The 13660-nt window shown below is 50.3% G+C and overlaps 1 protein-coding gene across 3 annotated transcripts in view; it reads left to right on the top strand.

The window, feature by feature from the left end:
• WDFY4 (WDFY family member 4) overlaps window positions 1–8327 on the top strand; it is a 288429-nt gene extending 280102 nt beyond the window's left edge. For all 3 annotated transcript variants that reach the window (XM_041743891.1, XM_041743892.1, XM_041743890.1), the window contains exons 59-62: window positions 591–773; window positions 3010–3091; window positions 6747–6858; window positions 7883–8327. In XM_041743891.1, the coding sequence (XP_041599825.1) occupies window positions 591–773; window positions 3010–3091; window positions 6747–6858; window positions 7883–7949 (444 nt within the window). In that variant the 3' untranslated portion in view covers window positions 7950–8327. The remainder of the gene's footprint in view (window positions 1–590; window positions 774–3009; window positions 3092–6746; window positions 6859–7882) is intronic.
• The last annotated feature ends 5333 nt before the right edge of the window (window positions 8328–13660 follow it).

Below are 13660 nucleotides of genomic sequence, written 5' to 3'. Positions count from 1 at the left end.
CCACTACACCATTGGCTGTAAGATAGACAAAAACTTGAGAAGGAAATTCTGGACATAAATGTTATAGGAGATTCAATAATGGAGATATTTTTCCTCAGAAATTCCCTTCAGAGGGACATTGTTCAACTTTATGAGTCATGTACCATCATTCAAACCTCTGTACTCTGCCCTCCACCAGGTGATATCCAGATCATCTTTATGGTTACAGGGCTGGCTAGCCAGGTACAGGTCCCATGTCCAGAGCCAGGGACAATCTCCAAGCTGGGTCTTCTATGCCAGTCAGTAAATGGCCAGGGAGAGGGCTGTGGGAGGAGCTCCAATAGTGAGCCAATCAGCCTGTGTCAGAGAAAGCAGTATCCAAACACCTGATTGCAATATGAAAATGGCCAGGAATTTACAGTGCATGAAAATACAGCAGACCGATGAGTCATCTGTGAAGAAGTGAGTGTCTTAGCAGGTCTTGGATTACCCTGATTAGTCTTCATAAGATACCAAATTAAGGCTGCTTGACTGCATAAACCCTGGGTGAGCAGGTAATGGGTGGGCAGGCCATGACTAGCATGGAGTGACCTCAGCTCTCACCACTGCAGGGAACAATTGTCTCCTGTGCGGGGGCCCACTTGTCTCTGTGGAATGTCAACGGACAGCCTCTGGCCAGCATCACCACTGCCTGGGGCCCTGAAGGAGCCATAACCTGCTGCTGTGTGATGGAGGGGCCAGCATGGGACACAAACCACGTCATCATCACTGGGAGTCAAGACGGCATGGTTCGGGTAGGTGTGTCTTGGGCAGAATGAAGGCATGGTACAGAAAGTGTTTTTCTCTATTCTGCTCACTTCCTCCAAGAGTCTAAATCTATAGGCTGCATTTGAAACCAGGCAGCATACCAGATGAGGCCTCCACAACAAGTGAGGGCAAAGGCAAAGCTCATTTCAGGCAATCAATCAATCAATCAATCAAATTATATATATACTTTTATATACACATACATTCATGTAATGAAATAAACACTTATTATCACAAGATGTGAAAGCTGAATGGTCAAATGCACAAAAACATAGCTCAGTGCTGAAAAATATTTGGGCCATCCATTCACACACTTACCCATCTATCCATCTCTCCATCCATCCATCCATCCATCCATCCATCCATCCACTAATCCATCCAACTATTTCTCTCTACACCTTTTCATCCATCTATCCATCCTCCCATCCATCTATCTTTTCATCTACCTATCTGTTCATCCAATAATACATCTACCTACCTACCCAACTATTTATCTCTCTACCCTCCCTCCTTCCTTCTCTCTCCCTCCCTTTCTCTCTTCCTTCCTTCCTTCCTTCCTTCCTTCCTTCCTTCCTTCCTTCCTTCCTTCCTTCTTCCCTCCTTCTTTCCTCTTTCCCTCTACCTCTCCCTTCTTTCCTTCCTTCATTCCTTTCCTTCTGTCCAATGATCTATCCTTCCACATACTCATCCATTTATCTATAAATCCATCTATCCACCCACATATTTGTTCACCTATCCATCTATCCATCCACCTAACTCTGGCTCTGTGCCAAACTCTTCATACAAGCCATAGGGGACACAGAAATGAATGGTAATAGGCCCTTACCCTCAAGATGCTCATATTCTAGAAGAGAAGACAAACAGAGAATGCATGCTCTGACCAGGATAATCAGAGAGTGCCATGGATCCTCTGAAGAAGGCCATGGAGAGGGTAAGCATCAAGAAACTAGGAAGAGAAAAAAATGGAAACACTGAAGTATGAGGATTAGCATAAAATGAACAAGGTAATTTTTCTGAGACTGACAGGAAGGATGAAGGAATGAGTAAAGATAAGAAATAATTCAGAGGCTTACTCAAGAAACTGTTAATTGAATTCCACAGTTTATGAAAGGAAACATCAACTGAATTTCACAAGGTATTCAAGAAAATGCCCACTGCATTCTACAAATATTTATGAAAGCTTGAGTGTGCCAACATGGCTACAACTTGGCCTTGCCTTCCAGGTGTCCATGCCCCTAATCTGAGAATAATCATGGAGATAATACTTGTAGAATAAATATATGGTGACAGTCCAAAGGGAGATTGGATTTATCTCTAACAGACATGGGAGGAGGCGGCAGTATAGCTGAGTCCCAAGGATGAGGAAAAATCCCAGCATATGGAAAGGCTAAGCCGGCTGAGGGGCCAGTGTGTCCAGAGGAGACAAGGCTGAGGAGGGCCCCTTACGATGTCCTCTCTGTGGGCTATGAGGGTCACAGGGTCTCTGCAGAGTATGGGGCATCCTGGACTAGCCAGAACATGAGAAGGCAGCAAGGCTTGGGCTTGGTGGGGTGCGGTCCCCACTGTGGTTCAGAGGAGCCTGGGCTGGCTGAGCAGCAGATGCATTTTTCACAGGCCCCCAAGTCATGGGTGGGAGTCTTTCATACACTCAGCATCATTCATCTAGGATGGTAATTGAGCTCCTGGGATGGCCCAATGCTGTGCTAGGCCTGATGTGGAACTCACAGAAGCATTAAGGGGAGGGTGGTCCTTGTCCTTTGGCTATGGAACATCCAGACTCAGCAACTGAGAAGCCATATGTTGTCAGCCTGAGGACACTCACAGGAGGACTTAGGGCCCAGAGCCAGACACAGAGGCCTAGCTGCTGAGTGGTGAGGGAGGCCTCTGGGGACGGTGGCAGTGGGATGAGAGGGCATAGCTAAGTAAAATGACAATAAGCTAGCTGCTGAGTCTCACCCCTACAGCTAAGAGGGCAGATTGCACCATGTTGAGGGCAGATGCACCATGGTCACGGGAGTGCCGAGTGAGCCCATCCAAGCTGCAACTATGCTCTGCTGAAGCCTAAGTGATTTTTTTCCCAGAGAATACATTAATATTAGAGGTGAAAGGGAACCATGCTCCCACCTCTTCCCTTGGAGTCCCTTGGATGTGAGGAGTGGGATGGGCCCGAGGCTACAAACAGGATCATTTCCCCAGTCATGGCCTTTTCTCTTTTCTGGACAGATTTGGAGGACTGAGGACATGAAGACATCTGTTCCCAGGCTGGCAATACCAGAGGAGCCCTCACAACCTCCAAGCCCTAGAGGTACCTACCCTACTGAGGGTGCAGGGCACCCTTGCCTTGCTCGGTTTTCCCTCTGCTCTCCCCTCCTGTAGCTGCACTCAGGGCTACAGAGCCCAGGGAAACCATCGAGTCTCTCTGGATGTTGCCAAGTTGGGGAGACAGAGCACAGTTTATTGCAAGCTGCTGGTGGGATGTGAAGCATCATGGAGAAGTCCTGTTGCATCCTGGTCCCATCATGCAGGGACCAGTAAGCTCTGGGATGCTCCTTGGACATGTGAACAGTGGTGGTGGTTTTAGGAGCCCTCAGCTTCTGAATGGGGAGAGGGAAGGACACACTTTGCAGAGCATGGTTTGATGTTCTCCATCTACCTGCATGACTCCTCAATGCCAAACTTCCCAACCTAGGGCCTGGGTCCAAATACCTACTAGACTGGACAGCCAGGCTGCAGACAGGAGTGAGGAGGGGCCAGGGAGGGGCCTTGCCGTATGCCTGGGGAGAGGAAGTGGTTCCATAGTGCCCTAGCCTGCCCTGGTGATCCTGGCTCAACTTCCCCAACTCCCCCTGGCAGGCTGCTCAAAGTTGGTCTGGGGGTGCTCTGCATCAGCACCACCCAGGAGCCTTATTAAAAATGTAGACCTGAGTCCTGTTCCTACCTTATACCCCAGGAAAAGATTGGGTGTTGTTAGAATTTCCATATCCAACAGGTCCCCAGGTAAGTGTGGTGTGCACGACTGTTCCAGAGCCTCCTTTGGGTTGTGGCAGATGGGACTAAAGTAAGAAAAATCTGTTCTCCCTTCTGCCATCATGGCCACTGGTACTGCCACCACCTTGGCCACCATCACAGAGCTTGGAAGGAGAGGACTTGACCAGGAGCGGTTTCCATTGTGCCCACTTGCCATACTTCCTCTTATGTGTCACAGCAACACTGTGAGGTATATTTTACCTCACGCATGTGAAGGATAAGGAAATTGAAGCACAGAGAGGCTTAATAACTTGCCCAGTTACCCAGAAGCACATGACTACTACAGTTCTCACTTTTGTAGTAGTGAGAGCAGACACAGCAGACGTCAGACTGACTTCATGCTGCCAGACTGACCTCCACCACAGCTACTGCCATGCATCACCATCAACAGCACCTCCCCCTGCTACAGGCTCAAAGGTCACCACCAAAGCTATCCCCGCCTTCTCCAACCACAGCTGCCCCAGTGGTCCCTGCCATGACCTCCTCCAATGCAGCAAACCTTCTTTCTCAGCTCCATCTTCATCAAAGATTTTGGCCCAGAACCCAGACATCTTTCCTGGTGCCCATGATGAAAGGAAACATTGTTACCATGAAGTGTGGATTCTCCTATTATCCTGAGTCCTGGTTTGCTCTGCTTCCTAGGACCCACGATCTTTCATGGAAGAAAATTTTCCAGAGGGCTGAGAGCTGCTTTCTGAAGAGTAGCCATTCTCAGCTAGTTCCTTTATGGAATGTACTTCACCCCTCCTCGAGTCATTTAGTCATCTGATTCTAGTTCTTTCTTCATACAAGCATACACAGATATCTGATCAGCTCATCTTGAGCCCCAGGCTCTGCACTGAGAATCTCTTCCTTCAAAATAATGCCATCTGGGAACACTTGCCAAATGGGCTGACCCAGAGCAATGACCTCACAGTGACCTCACATTTACTTCATTGTTCCTAGTGTCTCAAGGGTCCTCTGGGACTGCAAGGAATCAGCTCATCTTGGAGTAAAAAGAATTGTGCATTCTAAGAAACTTAAAATACTTCTTTGGAGAGAGAGCAGAGGTCAAACTTCCTCCCTGATTGCCACCCACTTAGAAGAGAGCTAGCCCAGGGTCCTGATTCTCCAGCCTGCCTGTGAACCATTCTGGGCAGCACCTGCATGAGAGGGGGCCAGTTCAGGCTGGGGCTCCACTGCCCATTTCTGAAGCTATGGAGGCCCAATGAGGAAAAAGTGGATGAATGGATGCTGACCGTATGGAAAGACAGATGAACAAAGTGACCTCAGAGACGTTCTGCTGGTTCTGGAAGTGCCAGTGGATTTGAGGGTTTCTACTCAGGATCAGCAGTTGTGCTGAAACCGCCGTGCTCATGGGGAGTGGGGTCCGGAGCAATGGGAAGTGAGATAAAAAGCAGATGCCAAAGCTCTAGACTTGGCTCTGTCCCCAACAACTTCTCTGCCCCTCACTTCGCCCTGTGCCAGATGGAGGTACTCCTGTACATCCTAACATGAGGACAGAAACAACAGGACATACAAAAGAATCCACTCAACAAAAGGCTTGCAAAGAGGCAGGTCATCCTTACAATTTTTGCAGGCTTGTAAAAGCCTTCTCCCCTAATATAACAGCTGATGACATTAGGGAGCTTGTAGGACGGTCTCAGGCTGGCAGGAGTCCCCTCAGGCCCAGGTCCATGTCCTTCTCCTGCTGTTTGTCCTGACGGTGCCTGAAGTCACTACTGCCAAACAGAATGGAGTGTTGGGGTTGTGATCACAGTTCAAGGGGGGACTCAGGTGAAATGACACAAGGGCACAGACACATTCATGAAAACCAGACTGGGCCACAGTAAGGAGATATAGCAAATCCATGTGCAGGCTTACAAACCTAACCCAGTGGTGGTCTTGTGGTTCTCATAAGATTGCTCAAAACTGTTTTGCTGGAAAGCCACACTATTGGGCATGACACAGGGACATGACACATGTGTCCTGTTGGTGTGTATATTACTGCATCCCTCAGGTGTCTTAAGGGACAAGAAAGGAGATCTTTGAAGATATTAAGGATGCCGCATTTGTGTACGGAGGTAATCTAATTTCTGCCTGGAATTCATTTATTTGTCATTTGAAGCAAGGACCAACCCAGTTGAGCACAATTCATTTTAGGAATCACCCTGTAGGTTTGAACTTAATCTGGTACATGAGAAGTGCTTGGGAGGGCTTATTGCTTGGACTTTTGCACAAACATAGAAGGCACATACATTTCCCAGAGCACAGGCCTGTGTGTGCACACAAGAGGCCATCGTGGCATAGCTGGAACAGCGGCATCGTTCCTGCCCAGCCACCAAGGGACCAGGCAGGGATGTACCCAGCTGATGTCTCTCCATCTCACCACTCCATGCTGAAGGAATTACTGTCTGCCCCCAAATGCAGTCATTAAAATGAGTGAAGTAACAATCATTGTGTTATATTTTTTTTTTGAAAAAACGTTCTCAGCATTTAATTATTGGTTGTGGCGTGAGAGGATTTAGATAAGTTGATAATGCCGACTTCATGTAATTTATTTTTACTAGGCAATTATGGGCTGCATTACATCCTGGCAGCAAGGTATTGTGGGGCATCTTATTAAGCATAAAGCCAGTAAACACTGATGAACAATTTTGCTGAACTAGGCATGCAATTTAGAAAGCAATAATACACAAATCCAATTTGGTACACAATGGATACCGCAGCACGTCAGCACATGTAACTATCACAGCCTACAAATTAAATTGGGTTGGCCCCTTTTGCAACAGCACAGGCCAAGATTAAATATATTTCCCCCCTCAATTTAACAAGTTGCTGACCACAAATATAAATATGTGTGTATGTGTTTGTGACCCTGCATGTGGGTGTACACTTGCACGTGTGCGCGGCCACTCGGCTTTCCTAACTATTCTCTTGCATGATTCCCACAGGTCACAGGTGGGAGAAGAATCTTGCCCTGTGTCGAGAGCTGGATATCAGCCTGGCTTTGACGGGGAAGCCCAGCAAGACCAGCCCTGCCGTGACAGCTCTGGCCGTGTCCAGGTAACCAAGGCTTGTCTTCTTAGGGCCTCAGGCAGGGGGCACAGAGGCCACCCCAGGAAGGTCCCCATGGCTCTAGGCTCAAGTTGCCCAGCCCTGGGAGGTGGCTTCATTACTACAGGGACCTGGGACAGCCCACCATGCACACGAGGCAAATGAGGTGCCCGTGGAGGGCCCTAGGAGATTTTTGTGACACGCACATGTTCTTGCTCTATCTCTTTCAAATATCCGTGAACTCATAAAGAAATCTAAAAGGTAAACGTATATGGCTTTGTAGTTTCATCCTACAAGGGACTTTTCTCCTGAGGCCCAGTACCAATAATAATATTTGGTGTGGTGATGCTACATTACGAAAACAAACAGACAAACAAAAAACTTTTGAAAGCTCTAGACCAAAGTAGAAGAGCCAAGTGTCAGGTGCTATGCTTGATAGACATTATTTTATTCTTCACAGTTACCTAGTGGCAGTAAGTGGTACCCACTCTTAATAATCCATTTCTCACACGAGGAGGTGTCATCTCAGGAGGCCAATGGGCCTTTGAGAGCTGCTTCCCTTCTTCCTTCACTGCCCTGGAGTGGGTGGCTCAGGGTCCGTGGTGGTAACCACACAGTGTCCTAGAAGCCAGACTGAAGTGAGGTGGGCTAGGGTGGGATATGGTAAAAGGGATGGAGAGTCCAGAGCCCCAACTCTTTGTCGGGAAACTTGCCATTCTTGTGGCTGGGGGATCTGGCTATGTTTTGACAGGACAGCAGGCCCACCTGGAGATGCTAAACAGAAAAGTTAGGGCCTCACCCTGGATTCCTGGAGCCTGGACAACTTGGAGTGTCCCCCCATGCTCATAAGGGAGGCCATAACCTTCATAGTTCAGAAGTGCCCCTTCCCCTGGGTCAGAACATTCTCCGGTTCTCCCAGCTGCTCCTCCTGCCTCAGGTGAAGGCCAGGTGCAGGCCCTGTGTCAGTTTCCTGGGAGAAGTAGGACGCACGGGCTTTGCTCTAACACTCCTGTCTATTCCTTCTCTTCGCAAGGAACCAGATCAAGCTCCTGGTCGGCGATGAGAAGGGGAGAATATTCTGCTGGTCTGCAGAAGGGTAGGAAGACTGAGACGGTGGGCAACCGTGTGTCCTGAGCGGCAGCAGCACCCGGTGAATGCAGGCTGACACAGTGCCCGGGAAGCAGAGGAGTCTCCCCTGAGGCAGAGGCTGCTGGCCATCAGGGCTGCACACCCTGAGCCACTCCATGGCCAGTGGCACTTTGGCCTTGGGTTGTCCAAGGACACACTGTCAAAGGAGAGCCCCTGGGAGGCTGGGAGTGGTGATCTGGAAACTGACTGGCTCACAAGCTGCCCATAAACTCACAGAACTCACCTTCTCAGAGGGCTTATTACATTGGGGAAAAAAATCAGGTTGCTTACTGGGAACTAATGGGAAATATTGGATTGTCTTTATTTTATTAAAGCAACTATTTTCCAAACACAGGTGGGCTCATGAGTATAAAATCACCATGCTTTTCTACTCAGGTGTTTGCATCCTGTACCCAGAAAGGTAAAAAGGCCTCAGGGAAGCCCACCCCACTCTTAGAGTGTTTCTCAAGCCCTCCTATCTCCCTCCGTGGAATCTGGCTTTCCCTCAGGCTTGCCTGCCAGGCAGGGGCTCATGGGGAGCTAGGGGCACGCTCAGGAGGCCCACTCCTATGGGTGAGCCACAGTATGTGGACCTCGGTTTGCCCATGGCAGGCGTAGGGAAGTCAGCCAGGGAGGCAGCAGAGAGACCCCCTGCCCTTTTTTTTTTAATAATAAATTTATTTTTTATTGGTGTTCAATTTGCCAACATACAGAATAACACCCAGTGCTCATCCCGTCAAGTGCCCCCCTCAGTGCCCATCACCCATTCACCCCCACCCCCTGCCCACCTCCCCTTCCACTACCCCTAGTTCGTTTCCCAGAGTCAGGAGTCTTTATGTTCTGTCTCCCTTTCTGATATTTCCTACCCATTTCTTCTCCCTTCCCTTCTATTCCCTTTCACTATGATTTATATTCCCCAAATGAATGAGAACATACACTGTTTGTCCTTCTCTGATTGACTTACTTCACTCAGCATAATACCCTCCAGTTCCATCCACGTTGAAGCAAATGGTGGGTATTCGTCGTTTCTAATGGCTGAGTAATATCCCATTGTATACATAGACCACATCTTCTTTATCCATTCATCTTTCAATGGACACCGAGGCTCCTTCCACAGTTTGGCTATTCTGGACATTGCTGCTAGAAACATCGGGGTGCAGGTGTCCCGGCGTTTCACTGCATCTGTATCTTTGGGGTAAATCCCCAGCAGTGCAATTGCTGGATCTGGGTCATAGGGCAGGTCTATTTTTAAGTCTTTGAGGAACCTCCACACAGTTTTCCAGAGTGGCTGCACCAGTTCACATTCCCACCAACAGTGTAAGAGGGTTCCCCTTTCTCCGCATCCTCTCCAACATTTGTGGTTTCCTGCCTTGTTAATTTTCCCCATTCTCACTGGTGTGAGGTGGGATCTCATTGTGGTTTTGATGTGTATTTCCCTGATGGCAAGTGATGCAGAGCATTTTCTCATGTGCTTGTTGGCCATGTCTATGTCTTCCTCTGTGAGATTTCTCTTCATGTCTTTTGCCCATTTCATGATCGGATTGTTTGTTTCTGTGCTGTTGAGTTTAATAAGTTCTTTATAGATCTTGGAAACTAGCCCTTTATCTGATAGGTCATTTGCAAATCTCTTCTCCCATTCTGTAGGTTGTCTTTTAGTTTTGTTGACTGTATCCTTTGCTGTGCAAAAGCTTCTTATCTTGATGAAGTCCCAATAGTTCATTTTTGCTTTTGTTTCTCTTGCCTTCATGGATGAAACTTGCAAGAAGTTACTGTGGCCGAGTTCAAAAAGGGTGTTGCCTCTGTTCTCCTCTAGGATTTTGATGGAATGTTGTCTCACATTTAGATCTCTCATCCATTTTGAGTTTATCTTTGTGTCTGGTGAAAGAGAGTGGTCTAGTTTCATTCTTCTGCATGTGGATGTCCAGTGTTCCCAGCACCATTTATTGAAGAGACTGTCTTTCTTCCAGTGGATAGTCTTTCCTCCTTTGTCGAATATTAGTTGACCATAAAGTTGAGGGTCCACTTCTGGGTTCTCTATTCTGTTCCATTGATCTATGTGTCTGTTTTTGTGCCAGTACCACACTGTCTTGATGACCACAGCTTTGTAGTACAACCTGAAATCTGGCTTTGTGATGCCCCCAGCTATGGTTTTCTTTTTTAAAATTCCCCTGGCTATTCGGGGTCTTTTCTGATTCCACACAAATCTTAAAATAATTTGTTCTACTCTCTGAAGAAAGTCCATGGTATTTTGATAGGGATTGCATTAAACGTGTAAATTGCCCTGGGTAACATTGACACTTTCACAATATTAATTGTTCCAATCCATGAGCATGGAATATTTTTCCATCTCTTTGTGTCTTCCTCAATTTCTTTCAGAAGTGTTCTGTAGTTTTTAGGGTATAGATCCTTTACCTCTTTGGTTAGGTTTATTCCTAGGTATCTTATGCTTTTGGGTGTAATTGTAAATGGGATTGACTGCTTAATTTCTCTTTCTTCAGCCTCATTGTTAGTGTATAGAAATGCCATTGATTTCTGGGCATTGATTTTATATCCTGCAACGCTGCCAAATTGCTGTATGAGTTCTAGCAATCTTGGGGTGGAGGCTTTTGTGTTTTCTATGTAGAGTATCATGAGACCCCCTGCCCTTAATGCCTTTTCTGTCTCTGTACCCCACAGCAGGCTTGGGCTTGGCAGGCTCTTCTCAGGGCCTGACTTTACACAAAGGTCAAAGGCCCCAGTACACAGGCCAGTCTGCAGCTGGAGCTCAATCTGGAAGAACTGGGGCTCGGCTGTTGTGTGACTTCTGCCCTCCAGGAGAGAATATGGGGGGAGGGTAGTTAGTGGAAACCCCTCCGAGGAATTCTAGTGACTTCCAGGGCATGGGTCTCTCTAAGGCCCATTGGGCATTGAAGGCATCACCCCATTCCAGTGTCTTCACTGGAATGAAGGGCATTGGGCATTGAAGGCATCACCCCATTCCAGTGTCTTCTCTCCACCCCCAGCCTTTCATAGGTCCTTGAATGGAAATTCATTGCCTCTTCAACGAAGTTAAGTCCAGGTGGATGCACAAGAATTTGGGGTAGCGAAGCTCCTTAGCTACCCCCCTCCCTCTCCAGGGAACACAATCCTTTCCATATTTCTGCAAGCCCTGCAAGGCCCTGATGAGTGTCCTTATTCAACACAGCTCAGGCCTGGAGAGGGCAAGAAAATGGAGTGTCTTCTGGCCTGGATCATCTGGCTTCTGGGAGCAGTGAGCCAATTTAAAGATAAATTTTAACAAGATACAGGGGTATGCAGCTATGCCAAAGAGAGTGAATGAGGTATGGACAGGAAAGAGTGATCTATCTATAAACTTTGAGGGCTTTGCAAAGGGCAAGATGGAGGAGGAGGTGCTTCGGGGCCCACTGCGCCCCTCCTGGGTAGAAGGCCCTGTGTCTGACCTCAGGGCCAAGGATCACACTGCCTCCAGCACTGTCTGCAGGTGCTATTAGCAGACAGCCCATTTACAATCCCCTTCTCAGTCTGGGCTGCACCGAAGGACCATAAATTGAAGAGCAGAGAGCACCACTCCCCAGGAAGGCCAAGAAGCAGGGTCATAAATATCAAGGCTGGGCCTGCTGTCATGTTTCAAAACACCATTTATAGCATTTCCCAGGGCTGAAAGGTCTGCCGGCCCAAAGGCTATCTTGGGCTAATTCACTTGACAAACATTCCCTGAACACTGGCTTTTGCTTCCCCATATCACTGGGGAGAGGCGGAGGCAGCATCTTGGGGCTCAGATGTCTGTGCAAACAAAGGTGACTTGAGGTAGAATGCTCAAGAGAGACACCTGTGCCCTAGGGTAGGCCCGGGCAATCTTGTGGCTATAGTCATCTGCTTGGGATGCCAGACAAAGTGCCACAGGCTGGGTGGGTTCAACTGATTCTTCACAGTTCTAGAGCCTGGAGACTCAAGATCAAGGTATCAGCAGGGTTGGTTTCCTCCGAAGCATCTCTCTCCCTGGCTCATAGATGACCGTCTCTCCCTGCGTCCTCACATGGACTTCCCTCCATGTATGTCTGTCTCCTAATCTCCTTTGCTTGTAAAGTACCCAGTCATGTTAGATTAAGGTCCATCCTAATGGGGGCGCCCAGGTGGCTCAGGTGGTTAAGCATCTGTCTTCGGTTCAGGTCATGATCTCAGGATTCTGGGATCTCAGGGTCCAGGGATTGAGCCCCGCAACGGGCTCCCTGTTCAACGGGGAGCCTGCCTCTCTCTCTCCCTCTGCCCCTGCCCTGGTTGTGCTCTCTCACTCCCTGTCAAATAAATAAAATCTTTATTTAAAAAAAAATTGTCCATCTTAATGACCTCTTTATTTCTTACCGTAATTACCTCTTACGTACCTTTAAGATACTATCTCCAAAAAATATCACATTCTGAGGTACTAGGAATCAGGACTTACACCTACAAATTTTGCTGCAACACAATTCAGCCCAACACACTGGCTGAAGCAGGTGGCTCTAGAGCAAAGCCTGGAAGGGCAGACACCACCACTTAGCCTCTTCCAGACGGAGAGTAGGATGTTGCAGGCAGAGGAGATGGCACTGGCCAAGGTCAGGCCAGCGCTGGAAAGGGCAGGCGGGCAACTCCAGAAGGCAAAGCAGAGGCTGGGAGGAGGAGAGGCTGCGCCCAGGGCTGCAGGGGCTGCAGGGGGTGCAGCTGGTGGGGGCGCAGGGCCAGCGGGAGTGAGGGGGGCAAAGACGGACCGGCCACCTGGAGATGGGTCCCCAGCGCCCAGCTCACAGAAGATGCGCCACACGTGTTGCCTAAGCACCTGACGGCACAGGTGGATGGGTGAGCCAGGGGAGCTGCCGGTGCTGGCGCGAGCGACAGCTCTGCGTGGTGGCACCGGGGCAGCAGCCCCGACCAGGCAGGGGAGGGGGGCGGAGCGGCCTGAAGAAGGTGAGAGGAGGCCAAGGAGGCGGGCGAGGCCCACGATGTGCTGGGGTCGGGGGCGTGCGGGGGGCACGGGGCAGCGGGGAGGCGGGCAGGGGGGTGCGGCGGGGTGCGGGGGGCACGGGGCAGCGGGGAGGCGGGCGGGGGGGTGGGGGGGCACGGGGCAGCGGGGAGGCGGCGGCGGCGGAGGGGGGGCCGCGCCTAGGGCCGCGTCAGGGTCCGGGAGGCCCGCTAGCAGCCCCTTTCCCGGCGGGGCCTCGGGGGCGAGCGTCCGGGGCCAGCTCCGGGGCACGCGGCAGGGCGAGCTGCTGGCACCCAGGTCCGGAGGGGTCGGGGTCCCAGCCCGCGGGCAGACCCGCCGAGCCCCAAGGCCAGCAGAGCCTGTGGCTGCGGCTGCAGAGCGCGCCCTCGCCCTCGCCCTCGCCCTCGCCCTCGCCCTCGCCCTCGCCCTCGCCCTCGCCCTCGCCCTCGCCCTCGCCCTCGCCCTCGCCCTCGCCCTTGCCCTCGCCCTCGCCCCCGCCCCGCCGGCCGCCCCCCGCCCCCCGCAGGTCGGCCGAGGCCCCCGGGCAGACTGGCTGCCGGGGATGGGCCGCGGAAGAGAGCAGCGCTCGAGGCCCGGGCAGCCGGAGCCCCTTCTCCGGCATCCCCACGGCCTGCCAACCTCAGCCTCAGTTTCTCCATCTGTAAAACTGGATCCCGGGGTCTACCAGGCTTGTCGTGGCTTGTCACGAGATTAAAGTCTCATCTG

Source organism: Vulpes lagopus, chromosome 2 (assembly GCF_018345385.1).
Source record: "Vulpes lagopus strain Blue_001 chromosome 2, ASM1834538v1, whole genome shotgun sequence".
Taxonomy (NCBI): Eukaryota; Metazoa; Chordata; class Mammalia; order Carnivora; family Canidae; genus Vulpes; species Vulpes lagopus.
This window is presented reverse-complemented; position numbering and strand designations above follow the sequence as displayed.